At 45.3% G+C, this 21,229-nt stretch overlaps 1 protein-coding gene across 1 annotated transcript in view; it reads left to right on the top strand.

Moving 5' to 3' along the window:
• Positions 1-21,229, top strand: part of LOC115106308 (growth arrest-specific protein 7-like) — a 135,589-nt gene that overhangs the window by 94,762 nt on the left and 19,598 nt on the right. The window contains exons 7-10 of the mRNA XM_029628905.2: positions 1,826-1,941; positions 2,171-2,245; positions 10,610-10,688; positions 18,600-18,728. Of these exons, the coding sequence (XP_029484765.1) occupies positions 1,826-1,941; positions 2,171-2,245; positions 10,610-10,688; positions 18,600-18,728 (399 nt within the window). The remainder of the gene's footprint in view (positions 1-1,825; positions 1,942-2,170; positions 2,246-10,609; positions 10,689-18,599; positions 18,729-21,229) is intronic.

The following is a 21,229-nucleotide window of genomic DNA, read 5'->3' as shown; positions in this document are numbered from 1 at the left end:
TCTACACTACACTACACTACTCTACACTACACTACACTGCTCTACACTACTCTACACTGCTCTACACTACTCTACACTGCTCTACACTACACTACACTGCTCTACACTGCTCTACACTACACTACACTGCTCTACACTGCTCTACACTACACTACACTACACTTCTCTACACTACACTTCTCTACACTACACTACTATACGCTACTCTACACTACACTGCTCTACACTACACTACTATACACTACTCTACACTACACTGCTCTACACTACACTACTATACACTACTCTACACTACACTACTATACACTGCTCTACACTACACTACACTGCTCTATACTACACTACTCTACACTACTCTACATTACTCTACACTACAATACTCTACTCTACAATACTCTACTCTATACTATACTACGCTACTCTACACTACTCTACACTACTCTACACTACTCTACACTACACTACACCACACTACTCTACTCTACACTACTCTACTCTACACTACAATACTCTACACTACTCTACTCTGCACTACAATACTCTACACTACTCTACTCTACACTACACTACTCTACACTACAATACTCTACACTACTCTACACTACAATACTCTACACTACTCTACTCTACTCTACTCTACACTACACTACTCTACACTGCAATACTCTACACTACTCTACTCTACACTACAATACTCTACACTACAATACTCTACTCTACAATACTCTACACTACACTACAATACTCTACACTACTCTACTCTACTCTACACTACACTACTCTACTTTACTCTACTCTACACTACTCTACTCTACACTACTCTACTCTACACTACAATACTCTACACTACTCTACTCTACACTACTCTACTCTACACTACACTACACTACAATACTCTACTCTACACTACTCTACACTACACTACTCTACACTACAATACTCTACTCTACACTACTCTACTCTACTCTACTCTACACTACTCTACACTACTCTACTCTACTCTACACTACTCTACACTAATCTACTCTACTCTACACGACACTACTCTACACTACTCTACACTACTCTACATTACACTACACTACTCTACTCTACTCTACACTACACTACTCTACTCTACTCTACACTACTCTACTCTACTCTACACTACACTACTCTACTCTACTCTACACTACTCTACTCTACTCTACACTACACTTCTCTACACGACACTAAGGCTGTAGATCTGTAGTAGAATAACACCTGGTGTAGTGACAGAGACCTTGCTCCAAACATCTGTTTGGTTCTGTTTTCATTTCTCCCATGGCTGAAACTTAATCACCACCAGGTGTGTGCTCAGGTTTTAACACTGGGCTAACGTTACTGTCAGGCCGGGCTAACGTTACACTCTCTCTGAGGTGACAACACCGGGAGGCGTTCGTAAAACAGTGGACACCGTACACCGAGACTTACAGTTTCCAGTGAGACACAGAGGATCAGATTTAAAACAGGTTGACAAGTATTTCATGCACCCTACTGTGTGAAATGTTGACTTTCTATATCATTGGCTGTGGTGCTGTAGAATGTATGGTGCTGCAGTAATGATGGCCTGGTATTTCCCCACAGTACAATACAAACAGTAACTATATGATTGAATGCATAGCATTAAGTACATAGAATGCAGTATCACATCACAACACTGAATGTTATTTACATTTACATTTAAGTCATTTAGCAGACGCTCTTATCCAGAGCGACTTATCTGGTCGTATTATTATTTATTTATTTCTGTTACACTAAATATTGTTGTAGTGTATATTTCTGTGTTATTATTGTTGTTGTGTAGACGGATAAGAAGGACCCTCAGGGGACAAGCTGTATCTCAGGGTTTGAGGTCTTACTGCAGAAACAGCTGAAGGGGAAGCACATGCAGAAAGAGATGGCTGAGTTTATACGAGAAAGGTAACTAGAAAATCCCCTTTTATTATCTGAGCCGATCTGTCAACAATCCTGGTCAGACCAATGTTTCACAACTCCTTCTTTTATTTTTTTTATCTTGAGCAATTTCATGTTTCAATTTCCTTTTATTGTTTTTTAACCCAGATGTGCTGGGTTATTTTGTGCAAAACAGGAAAAATGATTCGCTAAGTGTTGAAATTCAATGGTAAATAACATCCTTTCCCTCTTTCAGGATAAAGATTGAGGAGGAATATGCCAAGAACCTCGCCAAGCTGTCGCAGATTCCCCTCGCAGGACAGGAAGAAGGGTGAGTGGGTAGTGACACCAATTCCTGGTGCCTTAAAAAAAAGTAACCTACATGAACGTGTCGCCTCGCACACTCTGCACGTGCTCACTGACGCTTAGGAAGATATGGCACAATAAAATACAAGAAAACCGTCAACTCAAAGATTCCATGTCAGAAGTCATTGCACAGATTATGTCAATTCCTAGCCAACTCCTAGCTGATTCCTAGCCATCTCCTAGCTGATTCCTTGCCAACTCTTCTACAATTCTTGTAGATCTGAAAGGAGTTGGTGGGTGTACGGAATAGACATACAGTACCATGCTGATAGAACAAATCATACAGCAGGGTACTATAAGGGGGTTATGGCATCATATCAGCCCAGACTCACTGGGAAAAAGAAAGCGAGAGAGAAGGGGGACCCCTCTTCAGTCCGCCATTATAGGGAACCACACGCTGTGAGCAGATTTTTGTCTGGTAAATTGGATCCCGTGGGGGACAGGCAGGTTGTATGGTGAGGCGGCTGGGGGACAGGCTGGCTGTATGGAGGGATTTCTAGGGGACAGGCTGGCTGTATGGTGAGGCTGCTAGGAGACAGGCAGGCTGTATGGTGAGGCTGCTAGGAGACAGGCAGGCTGTGTGGTCAGGCGGCTGGGGGACAGGCAGGCTGTATGGTGAGGCTGCTAGGAGACAGGCAGGCTGTGTGGTGAGGCGGCTGGGGGACAGGCAGGCTGTATGGTGAGGCTGCTAGGAGACAGGCAGGCTGTATGGTCAGGCGGCTGGGGGACAGGCAGGCTGTATGGTGAGGCTGCTAGGGGACAGGCTGAGAGGGAGGGACGGCTGTAATAAGATGTCCGCATTCCACATTTACTACGCAGTCATAATGAGTCACTGTACCAGACTGACCTAAAATACATGAGAAATCTTCCATATGCACAAAAAGCTGTGGACACATTTGTTTTTCATCCCTGTTGGTGAGCATTTCTCCTTTGCCGAGATGATCCACGCACCTGACAGGGGTGGCATATCAAGAAGCTGATTAAACAGCATGATCATTACACGGCTGCACCTTGTGCTGGGGACAATAAAAGGCAACTCTAAAATGTACAGTTGTCGTCACACAACACAATGCCCAAAGATGTCTCAAGTGTTGAGGGAGCATGAAATTGCCATGCATACTTCAGGAATGTCCACTAAAGCCACCACCAACATCGTTTTAGGGAATATGGCTGTACGTCCGAACCGGCCTCACAACCGTAGACCATGTGTAACCACGCCAGCCCAGGACCTCCACATCTGGCTTCTTCACCACAGACCACATGTAACCACGCCAGCCCAGGACCTCCACATCTGGCTTCTTCACCTCAGACCATGTGTAACCACGCCAGCCCAGGACCTCCACATCTGGCTTCTTCACCTCAGACCATGTGTAACCACGCCAGCCCAGGACCTCCACATCTGGCTTCTTCACCTCAGACCACATGTAACCACGCCAGCCCAGGACCTCCACATCTGGCTTCTTCACCTGCGGGATCGTCTGACACCAGTCGACCGAACAGGTGATGAAACCGTGGGTTTCGCACAACCAAACAATTTCTGCACAAACTGTCAGAAACCGTGTCAGGGAAGCTCATCTGTGTGCTCGGCGTCCTCAACAGGATCTTGACTGCAGTTCGGCGTGGTAACTCACGCCAGTGGGCAAATACTCACTTTCGATGGCCAACGACACGCTGGAGAAGTGTGCTCTCCCGCCTATATCCATCCACTTTGAATAGCCATCGAAGAGGAGTGGAACAACATCCCACAGCCCGCAATCAACAGCCTGATCAACTTTATGAGAAGGTGATGCATGAGGCAGAAGGTGGTCACACCAGATACTGACTGCTTTTCTTTAAGGTATCTGTGACCAACAGATGCATCTCTGTATTCCCAGTCATGTGAAATCCGTAGATTAGGGTCTAATGAATTTATTTAAATTGACTGATTTATTTACATGAACTTTATATGACATTGTTGCATGTTCCCTTCATATTTTTCTTCAGCGTAGGTTTCTAAGGGGGTGAGAATGGAGAAGAGAGAAGAGAGGAATAGTGTAATATGATACTGCCCCACTGAAACAAAGACAGTACAGCACTCTCCTGCGTTAGAGATATGATACTGCCCTACTGAAACAAAGACAGTACAGCACTCTCCTGTGTTAGAGATATGATACTGCCCCACTGAAACAAAGACAGTACAGCACTCTCCTGTGTTAGAGATATGATACTGCCCCACTGAAACAAAGACAGTACAGCACTCTCCTGTGTTAGAGATATGATACTGCCCTACTGAAACACAGACAGTACAGCACTCTCCTGTGTTAGAGATATGATACTGCCCTACTGAAACAAAGACAGTACAGCACTCTCCTGTGTTAGAGATATGATACTGCCCTAGGGTTAACACTGAAACACAGACAGTTACAGCACTCTCCTGTGTTAGAGATATGATACTGCCCTAGGGTTAACACTGAAACACAGACAGTACAGCACTCTCCTGCCCTGTATCATCTGACCTCTCTCATCTACTGTACTACTGCACCAGTGTTGTTGGGATAGAATGGCAGAGTGGGGTGAACATGTTTCATCTAGAATCTAAACGATGCCAGTGAGTTCTGACCACCCACGCTCACCATGTCCAGAGAGAGCAACACAACACGATACTGTCATTATCAAACCAAATCAAATCAAATTGTATTTGTCACATGCGCCGAATACAACAACCTTACAGTGAAATGCTTACTTACAAGCCCTTAACCAACAATGCAGTTTTAAGACAAAATAAGTGTTAAGTAAAAAATAGATAAGTAAAAAATAAAAGTAACAAATAATTAAAGAGCAGCAGTAAAATAACAATAGCGAGGCTATATACAGGGGGGTACAGGTACAGTGTCAATGTGCAGGGGCACTGGTATGTCAAGGTAATTGAGGTAATATGTAGGTACAGTAAAGTAACTATGCATAGATAATAAACAGACAATAGCAGCAGCGTAAAAGAGGGGGGGGGGGGCAATGCAAATAGTCTGGGTAGCCATTTGATTAGCTGTTCAGGAGTCTTATGGCTTGGAGGTAGAATCTGACCTAGACTTGGAGCTCTGGTACCGCTTGCCGTGCGTTAGCAGAGAGAACAGTCTATGACTAGGGTGGCTGGAGTCTTTGGCAATTTTTAGGGCCTTCCTCTGACACCACCTAGTATAGAGGTCCTGGATGGCAGGAAGCTTAGCCCCGGTGATGTACTGCCCTCTGTAGTGCCTTGCGGTCGGAAGCTGAACAGTTGCCATACCAGGCAGTGATGCCCTCGATGGTGCAGCTGTAGAACTTAGAACCCATGCCAAATATTTTCTGAGGGGGAATAGGCTTTGTCATGCCCTCTTCATGACTGTCTTGGTGTGCTTGGACCATGTTAGTTTGTTGGTGATGTGGACACCAAGGAACTTGAAGCTCTCAACCTGTTCCACTGCAGCCCCGTCGATGAGAATGGGGGCGTGCTCGGTCCTCCTTTTCCTGCAGTCCACAATCATCTCCTTTGTCTTGATCACTTTGAGGGAGAGGATGTTGTCCTGGTACCACACGGTCAGGTCTCTCCCCTCCTCCTATAGGCTGTCTCATTGTTGTCGGTGATCAGGCCTACCACTGTTGTGTCATCGGCAAACTTAATGATGGTGTTGGAGTACAGGAGGGGACTGAGCACGCACCCCTGAGGGTCCCCCGTGTTGAGGATTAGCGTAGTGGCTGTGTTGTTACCTACCCTTCCTGGCAGGAAGTCCAGGATCCAGTTGCAGAGGGAGGTGTTTAGTCCCAGGGTCCATAGCTTAGTGATGAGCTTTGAGGTCACTATGGTGTTGAACGCTGAGCTGTAGTCAATGAATAGTATTCTCACATAGGTGTTCCTTTTGTCCAGGTGGGAAAGTGCAGTGTGGAGTGCAATAGAGATTGCTTCATTTGTGGATCTGTTGGGGCGGAATGCAAATTGGAGTGGGTTTAGGGTTTCTGGGATAATGGTGAGTGAGTGCTACAGGTCCGTAGGCAGGTTACCTTAGTGTTCTTGGGCACAGGCACTATGGTGGTCTCCTTGAAACATGTTGGTATTACGGACTCAGTTGGGTTGAAAATGTCAATGAAGACTCTTTCCAGTTGGTCAGCGCATGCTCTGAGTTCATGTCCTGGTAATCCATCTGCTTCCCTGCCTGCTGCCCTGCCTGCTACCCTGCCTTCTACCCTGCCTGCTACCCTGCCTGCTACCCTGCCTTCTACCCTGCCTTCTACCCTGCCTTCTACCCTACCTGCTGCCCTGCCTGGTACCCTACCTGCTACCCTTCCTTCTACCCCGCCTGCTGCCCTGCCTGCTGCCCTGCTTTCTACCCTGCCTGCTGCCCTGCCTGCTACCCTGCCCGCTACCCTGCTGCCCTGCCTGTTGCCCTGCCTGCTACCCTGCCTGCTATCCTGCCCGCTACCCTGCTTTCTACCCTACCTGCTGCCCTGCCTGCTGCCCTGCCTGCTACCCTGCTTTCTACCCTACCTGCTACCCTGCCTTCTACCCTGCCTGCTACCCTGCTTTCTGCCCTGCCTGATTCCCTTTATTTTACCCTGCCTGCTGCCCTGTCTGCTACCCTGTCTGCTGCCCTGCCTACTGCCTGCTGCCCTGCTTACTGCCCTGCCTGCTACCCTGCCTGCTACCCTGCTTTCTACCCTGCCTGCTACCCTGATATTTACCCTGATTTCTACACTGCCTGCTGCCCTGCCTGCTACCCTGATTTCTACCCTGCCTGCTACCCTACTTTCTACCCTGCCTGCTACCCTACTTTCTACCCTGCCTGCTACCCTACTTTCTACCCTGCCTGCTGCCCTGCCTGCTACCCTGCTTTCTACCCTGCCTGCTACCCTACTTTCTACCCTGCCTGCTGCCCTGCCTGCTACCCTGCCTGCTGCCCTGCCTGCTACCCCGCCTCCTGCCCTGCCTGCTGCCATGCCTGCTACCCTGCCTGCTAACCTGCCTACTACCCTCCTACTGCCCTGCCTGCTACCCTGCTTTATACCCTACCTGCTGCCCTGCCTGCTATCCTGCCCGCTACTCTTTCTGCTACCCTGCATACTATCCTGCCCACTACCCTGCTTTCTATCCCGCTTTCTACCCTACCTGCTGCCCCGCCCGCTACTGCTACCCTGAATATCTCTTCTTGATCCATCTTATATCTCTTCTTGATCTACTATCTCTTCTTGATCTTCTATCTCTTCCTGATCCACCTTTTATCTCTTCCTGATATATCTTCTGCCTCTTCTCCGATGCCTCTCAAAGTGGCAGGGGGCCGAGCAGAGAGCAGCACCCTGATGCTGTAGGAATGTGCACACATCTTCCATTCAGAGTGGCGCTTTGATGTGAACTGGTTAAAGACCCTCAGCCCCTCTCCTCCTCAGTTCCATACCCACAGCCTGTAATGCCTCATGGCTGTATGGGCCTGCTGCCGCCTACCTTCATGGCCCTTGGATAAATATTCTGCTAATGTTTGGAATGAAGGACTTAAGATGTGTGTTCAGAGGAGTTTACTTTATTAGGATCCCCATTAGCTACTGCATGTACAGCAGCTCATCCACCTTGCCCTTTACTTTCCCCGGGATCCACATGAAACATAGAAATACATAGAAATACATGAAAGCATAGAACAGTTATAGACAAGAACAACATAAGATATTACATTAAATTAAACATTAAAATACAGGACAAGAGTTATACTGTATATAGGTAAGTCACCAAGAGACATCAAAAATACTATTTACACATTATTCATAGATACTGTACATGTTTATATTCTTATATTACAGTTCAATTAGATATTTAGAAAGAGGAGAGGCGCTGCAATAATATATATATATTTTTTAAGCTAAACTTTCTTTTTGCCTGAGTAGAGGAGAAGAGGTTACCTAGTACTCAAGGCTAGCCTGGCGTCTCGTTCACTGATGTACCATGGCTTGCTTTAATTTTCTGCGAGGATATAGAGAGTTTTTAACAATGCATTTTTACCTTCTGCTTTGATCATTGTTAATGTTGGTGTCCACTCACCTTAGTTATTCTACTGTAGATATGATGATTGACTGCATATAAGTTGTCACAACATTCATTTGTAAAAGTTCATTAAAGATGTCATTTTCCAACACTGCATTATGTCACAGAACTCGGCTATGAAAACAGTTGACTTGCAGAATGTTCTAAAGTAATGGGAAACCATAAAACGTCTCGGTTTTTATCTCATATCCTCAATGTTTACATCCTCCTAACCAGCCGGTGAACTTGCCGAGGACCAGGCACAGCTGTGAGATGGGCTGCCTTCTGGGTCATAAACTGTCAATGAACTTTTAAGGCTCTATTCAGTCTGTAAAGCTGAAGCGTTACAGATTCCGCCGTAAGAAATGTCAAGGTCATTTCCCATTGAGCCGACATGTGCCCCGTTTACCGCGAACGCAACCTCCGCTAAAGTGGGAACATCGCCTTTAAATGTCAATCACTCTGAGCAGAACCTCATCTCTTTCTCTCTGTTTGGCAGGATCCACCCTGACTTGTCTAACATGGTGTGTTGTCTCTGTGGTCTAACGTGGTGTGTTGTCTCTGTGGTCTAACGTGGTATGTTGTCTCTGTGGTCTAACGTGGTGTGTTGTCTCTGTGGTCTAACGTGGTGTGTCGTCTCTGTGGTCTAACGTGGTGTGTTGTCTCTGTGGTCTAACGTGGTGTGTTGTCTCTCTGATCTAATGCGGTGTGTTGTCTCTGTGGACTAACATGGTGTGTTGTCTCTGTGGTCTAACGTGGTGTGTTGTCTCTCTGGTCTAACATGGTGTGTTGTCTCTGTGGTCTAACGTGGTGTGTTGTCTCTGTGGTCTAATCTGGTGTGTTGTCTCTGTGGTCTAACATGGTGTGTTGTCTCTGTGGTCTAACTTGGTGTGTTGTCTCTGTGGTGTGTTGTCTCTGTGATCTAACACGGTGTGTTGTCACTGTGGTCTAACATGGTGTGTTGTCACTGTGGTCTAATCTGGTGTGTTGTCTCTGTGGTCTAACTTGGTGTGTTGTCTCTGTGGTCTAATCTGGTGTGTTGTCTATGTGGTCTAACGTGGTGTGTTGTCTCTGTGGACTAATGTGGTGTGTTGTCTCTGTGGACTAACGTGGTGTGTTGTCTCTGTGGTCTAACATGGTGTGTTGTCTCTGTGGTCTAACGTGGTGTGTTGTCTCTGTGGTCTTACGTGGTGTGTTGTCTCTGGTCTAACATGGTGTGTTGTCTCTGGTCTAACATGGTGTGTTGTCTCTGTGGTCTAACGTGGTGTGTTGTCTCTGTGGTCTAATCTGGTGTGTTGTCTCTGTGGTCTAACATGGTGTGTTGTCTCTGTGGTCTAACTTGGTGTGTTGTCTCTGTGGTGTGTTGTCTCTGTGATCTAACACGGTGTGTTGTCACTGTGGTCTAACATGGTGTGTTGTCACTGTGGTCTAATCTGGTGTGTTGTCTCTGTGGTCTAACTTGGTGTGTTGTCTCTGTGGTCTAATCTGGTGTGTTGTCTCTGTGGTCTAACGTGGTGTGTTGTCTCTGTGGTCTAACGTGGTGTGTTGTCTCTCTGGTCTAACGTGGTGTGTTGTCTCTGTGGACTAACGTGGTGTGTTGTCTCTGTGGACTAACGTGGTGTGTTGTCTCTGTGGTCTAACATGGTGTGTTGTCTCTGTGGTCTAACGTGGTGTGTTGTCTCTGTGGTCTTACGTGGTGTGTTGTCTCTGGTCTAACATGGTGTGTTGTCTCTGGTCTAACATGGTGTGTTGTCTCTGTGGTCTAACGTGGTGTGTTGTCTCTGTGGTCTAATCTGGTGTGTTGTCTCTGTGGTCTAACGTGGTGTGTTGTCTCTGTGGACTAACGTGGTGTGTTGTCTCTGTGGTCTAACGTGGTGTGTTGTCTCTGTGGACTAACGTGGTGTGTTGTCTCTGTGGTCTAACGTGGTGTGTTGTCTCTGTGGTCTAACGTTTTGTGTTGTCTCTGTGGTCTAACGTGGTGTGTTGTCTCTGTGGTCTAACGTGGTGTGTTGTCTCTGTGGTCTAACGTGGTGTGTTGTCTCTGTGGTCTAACGTGGTGTGTTGTCTCTGTGGTCTAACGTGGTGTGTTGTCTCTGTGGTCTAACGTGGTGTGTTGTCTCTGTGGTCTAACGTGATGTGTTGTTTCTGTGGACTAACGTGGTGTGTTGTCTCTGTGGTCTAACGTGGTGTGTTGTCTCTGTGGTCTAACGTGGTGTGTTGTTTCTGTGGACTAACGTGGTGTGTTGTCTCTGTCCTCAGTACTCTTCGGTGTCATATATTGATAGTGTCGTTTCTCATCTCTCTCCTCAGTACTCTTGGGGAAGCCTGGGCTCAGCTAAAGAAGAGTCTGGCTGACGAGGCCGAGGTTCACCTCAAGTTCTCCTCTAAGGTAGAACACATTATGTTACATTTTACTCAAATGTAACACACTGGACTGTATTCTTTACATTTAATCTGTTGTTTACACTCTTAGGAAAAATGCTTCCAAAAGGGTTAATTGCAGAGGGATAGGGTTCTACCAAGAACTGTTTTCATCAGTTTGTAAGGCAAAGGATTCTACCTAGAACCTTTAACATTCTAAGAATCGTTGTACGAAGAAAGGGTTCTTTGATGATTCTTTGGAAGGCAAGAATGATTCTTTGGAAGAGTTCTACATAGAACCATATAATATTTCCCGGCATGCTCTATTGCAGGGAGATTTTCAGAATTGTTTATTTTATTCAGTGGTGTAAAGTACCTAAGTAAAAAATCCTTGAAAGTAGTACTTATGTCGTTTTTGGAGGTATCTGTACTTAATTGGACTATTTATATTTTTGACTACTTTTACTTCACTACATTCCTAAAGACACTTTTGTACTTTTTCATCCATAGATCTTCCTGACACTCAAGAGTATTTGTTAAGTTTTGAATGGCTAGCATGCCAGGAAATGGTTCAATTCACACACGTATCAAACGAACATCCCTGATCATCCCTACTGCCTCTGATCTGGCAGACTCACTAAACACACATGCTTTGTTTGTAATGATGTCTGTGTTGGAGTGTTGCCCCTGGTTATCCGTCAATAAAAAAACAAGAAAATGTTTTTTAATATAGGGTGGTTTATACGTTTACTTTTATTTTCAATACTTAAGTATATTTGAGCAATTACATTTACATTTGATACTTAAATATATTTGAGCAATTACATTTACATTTGATACTTAAGTATATTTAAAACCAAATACTTTTTGACTTTTACTCAAGTAGTATTTTACTGGCTGACTTTCACTTTTACTTGAGTAATTTTCTATTAAGATATCTTTACTTTTACTAAAGTATAACAATTGGGTCCTTTTTCCACCAGTGCTTTTACTGTGAAACAGTAGCTGTGTTATTGCATGTGCATTGATTGGCTGATACATTTGATGCTAAACAAAGATAAATAACATTCAGTTTTCTTAATAAACTAATCCAATCTGTTAGTAATTGGATGTATTGCACTCGTTACTGAGATGTTTGTTCCAGTTTAGATGTTTGAAGTTGTCTCAGTATTCAGTCTTCCCTGCCCTGGCAGTCAATCTGAATGCATGTTGCGGCTGATCAACAATTCCACTTGTTGGATATCCTAACTCCGTCTGTCTTCCAATAGGAATTACACATCACGTTGCAAACCAGCATAATGTGATTTGCAGGCCTGACGTGGCCTGTAAACCAGTAGTGATGGGGGAAACTAAGCTTCCTGAAGCATTGAGGCTTTCCAATCAATTGTCTTGAAAATAGATTAATTACTCCGAGCTTCTTTATTCGTTCACAATATACATTAGTGACATCTGCTGGTCAGTAATAGATAGCATTGTGTAATTATCAGATACACTCTTTTTTTCCCCCCTCTACTGATTTAGGGAAAGGGAAAGGGGGATACGCAGTCAGTTGTCCAACTGAATGTATTCAACTGAAATGTGTCTTCCTAATCAAATCTTCATGGCGCAGCGCTAAGTCGTTGGCTTTAGCTCCGTACAATCAGTTGGAATATCACATTACATCATGTTTTCCCTTTTGTGAACTATTTTGGCATTATAAGTGAACTATTTTGGCATTATAAGTTAACTATTTTGGCATTATAAGTTAACTATTTTGGCAAAATAGTGCACCTTCAACAGGATTCAACCTCACACCTTCATGTTCCAATGTTTCCTACTTTACCTGCTAAGCTACCGGTCAGGTGTAATTACAAAACCCTAACTAAATCTATCCACGGCATCTACGGTATCCATTAGAGGTCGGTGTTTGAAAGCAGCTTCATCGAAGAAAGCACCGTAACCACAGCGAACTCATTGGGATCTGGGCATTTTGCAACAGACGGTTTGAAAAAGCACGTTATCAAACGATGCTTCGGATGTCATTGATGACGTGCTTCTGATGAAGTGATACACGCATCGGCACACTGCCACCAAGTTAGCTGCTTGGTGATTTCGGCGCATACCTTGGAGCGCCAGTATCACACGTAACATCACTGTAAACCAGGAGTTTCCCAACACCATTGTGTTAGGGCATAACTAGGCCCTCAAAGAAAAACCTTATGATCAGTGGGGATTTTAGCATGTACATCTTGGTGGGGCAAAACAATGTTAGATACATACACTACACAACACTAAACAATACATGAACTGCACTATAATGGTGACAAGTGGTGCCCACAAACTGTTAGGGCCGACATAAAGCTGTCCCAACAGCAGAGCTTTCTTTTCAGCACCATGGAGTCAACCCTTACCACCACTACACCTGGCTATCAGCAGAGCTTTCTTTTCAGCACCATGGAGTCAACCCTTACCACTGCTACACCTGGCTATCAGCAGAGCTTTCTTTTCAGCACCATGGAGTGATTCCTTACCACTGTTACACCTGGCTATCAGCAGAGCTTTCTTTTCAGAACCATGGAGTCAACCCTTACCACTGTTACACCTGGCTATCAGCAGAGCTTTCTTTTCAGAACCATGGAGTCAACCCTTACCACTGCTACACCTGGCTATCAGCAGAGCTTTCTTTTAAGCACCATGGAGTCAACCCTTACCACTGCTACACCTGGCTATCAGCAGAGCTTTCTTTTCAGCACCATGGAGTCAAACCTTACCACTGCTACACCTGGCTATCAGCAGAGCTTTCTTTTCAGCACCATGGAGTCAACCCTTACCACTGCTACACCTGGCTATCAGCAGAGCCTTGTCTGGCAGCGAAATAATTCATTCAGCCTCATTTACTGCCTTTTAAAATAAAAAAACATAGCTGATATGGCTGACTATATCTCTCTGGCATATTCTATCATTTATGCAGCAGCAGATAAGACATTTTTGGACTCAGTTTGTTGTGTGCGGCGGTCCTTCTTTGGCTAATTTTGTCATCAAAGAAAGAGAAAGATTTAGAACTCTGAGTTGGATGACTGTTCAAAACCTATTTTGCCAGTCTGAAAGCGTTTATTCCCCACTTCCCAGTCTGGAAGCGTTTATTCCAAACTTCCCAGTCTGAAAGCGTTTATTCCCCACTTCCCAGTCTGAAAGCTTTTATTCCCCACTTCCCAGTCTGAAAGCGTTTATTCCCCACTTCCCAGTCTGAAAGCGTTTATTCCCCACTTCCCAGTCTGAAAGCGTTTATTCCCCACTTCCCAGTCTGAAAGCGTTTATTCCCCACTTCCCAGTCTGAAAGCGTTTATTCCCCACTTCCCAGTCTGAAAGCGTTTATTCCCCACTTCCCAGTCTGAAAGCGTTTATTCCCCACTTCCAATGCTTGTGGTTAGCAACTGTCACCAATTCCTTCCAAACAACTTATTGTTGTATTTGTGATTTCCACCTTAAAATTAAAAAAAATAAATAAATGTATTTATTGAATATTCGAATCATACAGTATACCAGCAGTGAAGCCACTCAACAACTACATCATGCCAGTAATCCAACAGATTCCCATTCAGAGCAACACACAGAAGCATCCCTGCTCAAGGGCATGTTGACCGATCTACCACCAGGGCAAAAAACGTGAAACCAAACCCTCCAAGGCCCCCCCCACCCACCCACAGTTCCCCACAGTTCCCCAATAGCTGTCACTCAATCATTCGAGACCCCTCCCACAGCCCCCCAGGAAGAAAAATAAAAAATACAATTAATTCCATTCCTCCAAGAACCCCCCAGTGCACCAACAACCAAGAGAAGTAACTAAAGAGACAACAGGAAAAGACAGAAGAAAACAGCAAACAACAATGCAAATAAAAAAATTAAAAAATACAGTTAAAACAAAGGACATCAAGGACAACTAAAGTCATAGCAGCAATGCCAACGGTATATGTTTGTGTGCATGTCTGGCAATATTACATGTATGTGTGTGTTCTTGTATGTGTTTATTTGAATGAGAGTGTGTGTATATGCATGTGTACAAACACCTGCACGGCATCAGCCTCAGGCAAACCGGCTTCAGTTGTAAAAACACTGCCACTTAGTGTCATTCCAATGTACTTTTTATTATGTTTTATTTTGACTTTAAAAAATATATATAATTATTAAAAACTTGTATCTTTGACTATCATTCTCTCTCTCTCACACACAGCAACTCCACTCCCACTTTTCTCCAATTCCACATACCAACCCTCAGCTTCCCTCAGCCCATCCCAGCCCAACCCTCAGCTTCCCTCAGCCCATCCCAACCCTCAGCTTCCCTCAGCCCATCCCATCCCAACCCTCAGCTTCCCTCAGCCCATCCCATCCCAACCCTCAGCTTCCCTCAGCCCATCCCAACCCTCAGCTTCCCTCAGCCCATCCCATCCCAACCCTCAGCTTCCCTCAGCCCATCCCATACCAACCCTCAGCTTCCCTCAGCCCATCCCATCCCAACCCTCAGCTTCCCTCAGCCCATCCCATACCAACCCTCAGCTTCCCTCAGCCCATCCCATCCCAACCCTCAGCTTCCCTCAGCGCATCCCATCCCAACCCTCAGCTTCCCTCAGCCCATCCCAACCCTCAGCTTCCCTCAGCCCATCCCATCCCAACCCTCAGCTTCCCTCAGCCCATCCCATCCCAACCCTCAGCTTCCCTCAGCCCATCCCATCCCAACCCTCAGCTTCCCTCAGCCCATCCCATCCCAACCCTCAGCTTCCCTCAGCGCATCCCATCCCAACCCTCAGCTTCCCTCAGCCCATCCCATCCCAACCCTCAGCTTCCCTCAGCCCATCCCATCCCAACCCTCAGCTTCCCTCAGCGCATCCCATCCCAACCCTCAGCTTCCCTCAGCCCATCCCATCCCAACCCTCAGCTTCCCTCAGCCCATCCCATCCCAACCCTCAGCTTCCCTCAGCCCATCCCATCCCAACCCTCAGCTTCCCTCAGCCCATCCCATCTATCTCTGCTGGCCACCCACTTCGTGTTTCTATGCAACACATATCTTTCAACTATGCTGTGATGTTTAACGTACAATTTCAATCTATCTACTCAAATAGAATCCACAGATTGCGAGTTGAAGATAAGTACTTTTACCAAGAGTATTAGTATATTAGTTATTGACTGACCTGGTCTCTCCAGATCACCTAAAAGTACTATTTCTAGGGTCAATTTTAGATTATGCATTTTCAGCCATTCCTGAACCTGAGACCAGAAACCAAAATAAATGGTCTATTGATTCTGTACCCTCACAACTTAATCTGCAGAGCTTCGATGATTTTATGCCCCAAATATTGGAACACCCGTCTAATATTTAGGCTGGGTTTCTGTACAGCACTTTGTGACATCAGCTGGTGTATGAAGGGCTTTATACATACATTTGATTGAAATTTGATAATATCTAGGTGAGATTAAATGATTTGAACACATTCTTCATGGACCTCTATCCCTTCCCTATACCTTTTTTTTAACCTAAAATACCTAGTGTCCTATTCAATCCAGTTCAATCAGGTTTCTGGAGTAATTTAGCAATATTTCCTCTTGTAACTGCAAGAATGTACTTTCATTAATTTCATACTGTCTTAATTAATTGATTTGCCCATATCATTCATATAGACTGTTTTTCACTCTCCCCTTAATAATCTCCTGGTCCTCAGCCCGACACTCTTCAGTAGAATCAAAGCAGCTCACTAATCAAACTCTACATTGACCTGCTTTTATATTTTAGAGAGGAGACAACTTTCTTACTAGAAATCATTGACATCTCTTGTATACACATCTAATGGGATTTTTTTTTTTTTGCAATAGCTATCATTACACAGCAAATTCTACAATATTGAATCAACATGGAGTGTTACATTTAACACTGTTCCAGTGTCTATACGTGTCCACACTTTTCAGTGTTAAATTCATCCTTTGCTTAGTTCTGACGGGTTTAAACTTTCTCAGTGTCAGGAAATGATACCTGTAGTTTTACGGTAAAACTCCCTTTGGGGTTGTTGTTTTAACACAAAGCTTAATTTGCATATTTCCCAGTGTGCCTAACTCTATATGACAATATATTACATATATCATAAGGCCTTATTTTGAGGGTCTAGTTTTACCTTAACAAAGTGGCCAGAATGGTAACGGCTTTCGTCATCGGATGAGGAAGAGTAGTCGTACCAAAGCGCAGCGTGGTAAGTGTTCATGTTTGTTTATTGAACTGAACACTAATACAAATTAACAAGAGAATAAATTAAACCGAAACAGTCCCATAAGGTGCAAACACTAAACAGAAAATAACTACCCACAAAACCCCTGTGGGAAAAAACTACCTAAGTATGGTTCCCAATCAGAGACAACCAGGCTACCTAAGTATGGTTCCCAATCAGAGACAACCAGACTACCTAAGTATGGTTCCCAATCAGAGACAACCAGGCTACCTAAGTATGGTTCCCAATCAGAGACAACCAGGCTACCTAAGTATGGTTCCCAATCAGAGACAACCAGGCTACCTAAGTATGGTTCCCAATCAGAGACAACGATAGTCAGCTGTCCCTGATTGAGAACCATACCCGGCCAAAAGAAAGAAATACAAAAACATAGAAAAAGGACATAGAATGCCCACCCAAATCACACCCTGACCAAACCAAAATAGAGACATAAAAAGCTCTCTCCGGTCAGGGCGTGACACTGAAGCTCCTGGTTGAACTCAACTTGATGAAGGCCACAGGACTGAAATTGAATGAATTTAACAACCATGTCTATGTCACTAACAAATACCAAAACATCAAACAGATGCAACTCAAATTTGGACCTCCTACAGGATCACAGTGACAGTATTGGTTTGAATTATGACAACAAAATCCCTTTAAGTAACTCTACTCAGTTGATTAGGTACACCACCCACTCCGACAGACAGTGAGTCACGTGGCTTGCTATATAAAGCAGGCAGACAGGCATCGAGGCATTCAGTTACTGTTACACTGAATGTTAGAGTGGAGAAATCGAGTGACCTAAGCAACTTTGAGCGTGGTATGATCGTCAGTGCCAGACCCACCGGTTCCAGTACCTCAGAAATGGCCAGTCCCCTGGGCTTTTAGCGCACGACAGTGTCTAGGATTTACCGAGAATGGAGCAACAAACAAAAAACATCCAGTCAGCTGAGGTCCTGTGAGCGAAAACAGCTCGTTGATGAGAGGTCGAAGGAGAATGGCAAGAGTCCATGCGGGCCACAAACAGGCGAATAACGGCGCAGTACAACAGTGGTGTGCAGAACGGCATCTCGTAACGCACAACTCGTCGGTCCTTGTCACGGATTGGCTACTGCAGCAGACGACCGGGTTCCACTCCTATCAGCTAAAAACAAGAAGAAGTGGCTCCAGTGGGCATGTGATCACCAACACTGGACAACTGAGGAGTGGATGGAGTCCGTGGCCTTATCCTGCCTGGTGTCAACGGTATAGGCTGGTGGCAGAGGTATAATGGTGTGGGGAATGTTTTCCTGGCACACGTTAGGTCCCTTGACACCAATTGAGCAATGTTTCAATGCCCCGAGGAATTCAGGCTGTTCTGGAGGGAAAGGAGGGTCCGACCCAGTACTAGATGGGTGTACCTAATAAACGGGCCACTGAGTGTATCTTAAGTGCAGTAGTAATGACAGTTTTGAGTAATGACAACACATTGGGTTTTACATTGTAGGGAACACTGACCCATTTGCTGTGTGAGGATATGAGATACAGGCATAAAAAAAACAAGACAAAAATAAAACAACTGTCATCACAATATATCATTATTTATTATCTATTTATAGGAAAGGCCAGCTGTTTTTGCTAACCATGTGACTTGACCAGGAAAGAACTTCACGCATAGGCCTTCTAAACAGGTCTGCCTCTAAACGTCTGTTATTTAACTCTTTCAGCTCCAGAGCGAGGTGGAGAAGCCTCTGTTGACGTTCAGAGAGAACTTTAAGAAGGACATGAAGAGGTTCAATCATCACATCGCAGAACTACGGAAACAGCTGGTTGGACGACACTCAGCCGTGGAGAAGGTACGCATCCTGATGCAGTGAGACGCAACAAACACACATAGGCCCACACACACACACACAAACACAGAGACATGCGCACACACACACACACACACACACACACACACACACACACACACACACACAAACACAGAGACATGCACACAGAGGCACAAACACACACAGGCCCACACACACACAAACACAGAGACATGCACACAGAGGCACAAACACACACAGGCCCACACACACACAAACACAGAGACATGCACACAGAGGCACAAACACACTCATAAAGCATACAGAACTCAACGTAATATTAACTGTCCTTGCACTTGGCAGCTGTAGAATTTCAGGAATCTTCTCAGACATGATTAAAATTCCACAACTCCCCCCTAAGTCTAGGACCGTTTCCTGTCAACACACACCCACACACACACACTACCACTTCCTTGTTCTATAAATAACGATTGGACTGATCGCTTCAGCTTCTACTATCATCTCCTCACCATCAGTCATCTAGGCTTATGGTTAGTCATCTAGACATTCATCACAGACCTGTCATCTCCTCACCATCAGTCATCTAGGGTTATGGTTAGTCATCTAGACATTGATCACAGACCTGTCATCTCCTCACCATCAGTCATCTAGGGTTATGGTTAGTCATCGTGACATTCATCACGCATTTCACACAAGTGGCTTATAGAAAGTAATAGCCTACTGCAATACCCTGAAGTATGTCCCCATTTACTTTCCTATAAGCATTCATAACAGCTTATAACGACCGTATGCCAGCCTGTATAACATCGGCATGCATCTGTAGGCTCGTAAGGCTCTAGCAGACAGACAGAAGGGCCTGGAGGAGAAGACTCAGCAGCTATAAGCCTTCATAACACCTTATAACAGCCAAATAAGTGCTTTGAAAGACTAGTCAAGGATCATATCACCTCCACCTCACCCTAGACCTACTTCAGTTTGCATACTGCCCAAACCGGTCCACAGTCGATGCAGTCGCCATCACACTGCACACTGCCCTACCCCATCTGGACAAGAGGAATAACCATGTAAGAATGCTGTTCATCAACTACAGCTCAGCATTCAACACTATAGTGCCCTCCAAGCTCATCATCAAGCTGGAGGCCCTGGGTCTCAACCCCGCCCTGTGCAATTGGGTCCTGGACTTTCTGAAGGGCCGCCTCGAGGTGTAGAAGGTAGGAAACAATCTCCACTTTGTTGACTCTTAACCCTGGGGCCCCACAAGGGTGCATGCTCAGTCCCCTCCTGTACTCCTTGTTCACCCATGACTGCGTGGCCATGCACGCCTCCAACTCAATCATCAAGTTTGCAGATGACACAACAGTAGTGGGCTTGATTACCAACAACGACGAGACAGCCGGAGTGTGGTGTCAGGAAAACAACCTCTCACTCAATGTAAAAAAAAAAAAGGAGATGATCGTGGACTTCAGGAAACAGCAGAGGGAGCAACCCCCTATCCACATCTACAGGACAGTAGTGGAGAAGGTGGAAATGTTTAAGTTCCTCGGCATACACATCACAGAAAAACTGAAATGGTCCACCCACACCGGCAGTGTGGCTTGTCATCTAAAACCCTGACAAACTTTTACAGATGCACAATTGAGAGCATCCTGTCAGGCTACATCACCGCCTGGTACGGCAACTGCACCGCCCTCAAACGCAAGGCTCTCCAGAGGGAGGTGCGGTCTGCACAACGCATCACCGGGGGCAAACTACCTTCCCTCCAGGACACCTACAGCACCTGATGTCACAGAAAGGCCAAAAAGATCATCAAGGACAACAACCACCCGAGCCACTGCCTGTTCATCCCGCTATCATCCAGAAGGCGAGCTCAGTACAGGTGCATCAAAGCTGGGACCGAGAGACTGAAAAACAGCTTCTATCTCAAGGCCATCAGACTGCTAAACAGCAATCACTAACTCGCAGAGGCTGCTCACTACATAGAGACTCAAATCACTGGCCACTTTAATAAATGGATCACTAGTCATTTTAAACAATGCCACTATAATAATGTTTACATATCGTACATTACTGTCAGCGATTGGGTGCAGAGATGTAGCGGAGTCAGGCGCAGGAAACAGGTTTTGAGCAACACAACGGAGTTTACTCAAAAAATCAAGCAAAAATTCCAAATAGGAACATACATACACACTAGCACAATCAACAACCACTAAAGACACCAACACTCACAGACAGAACATAAATGTATGCCAGAGGGTTAAATAAGGAACATGATTTGGGAATTGAAACCAGGTGTGTGTAATACAGACAAAACAAAATGAAACTGAAGCATGGATCGGTGGTGACTAGAAAGCCGGTGACGTCGACCGCCGAACACCACCCGAACAAGGAGAAGGGCCAACTTCGGCGGAAGTCGTGACAGTACCTCCACCCCTTGATGCGTGGCTCCAGCAGCGGGCCGACACCGGCCTCGGGGACGACCCAGAGGACGGGACGCAGGGCGATCCGGGTGGAGACGGTGAAAC

This window comes from Oncorhynchus nerka, linkage group LG23 (assembly GCF_034236695.1).
Source record: "Oncorhynchus nerka isolate Pitt River linkage group LG23, Oner_Uvic_2.0, whole genome shotgun sequence".
NCBI classification, from domain to species: Eukaryota; Metazoa; Chordata; class Actinopteri; order Salmoniformes; family Salmonidae; genus Oncorhynchus; species Oncorhynchus nerka.
This window is presented reverse-complemented; position numbering and strand designations above follow the sequence as displayed.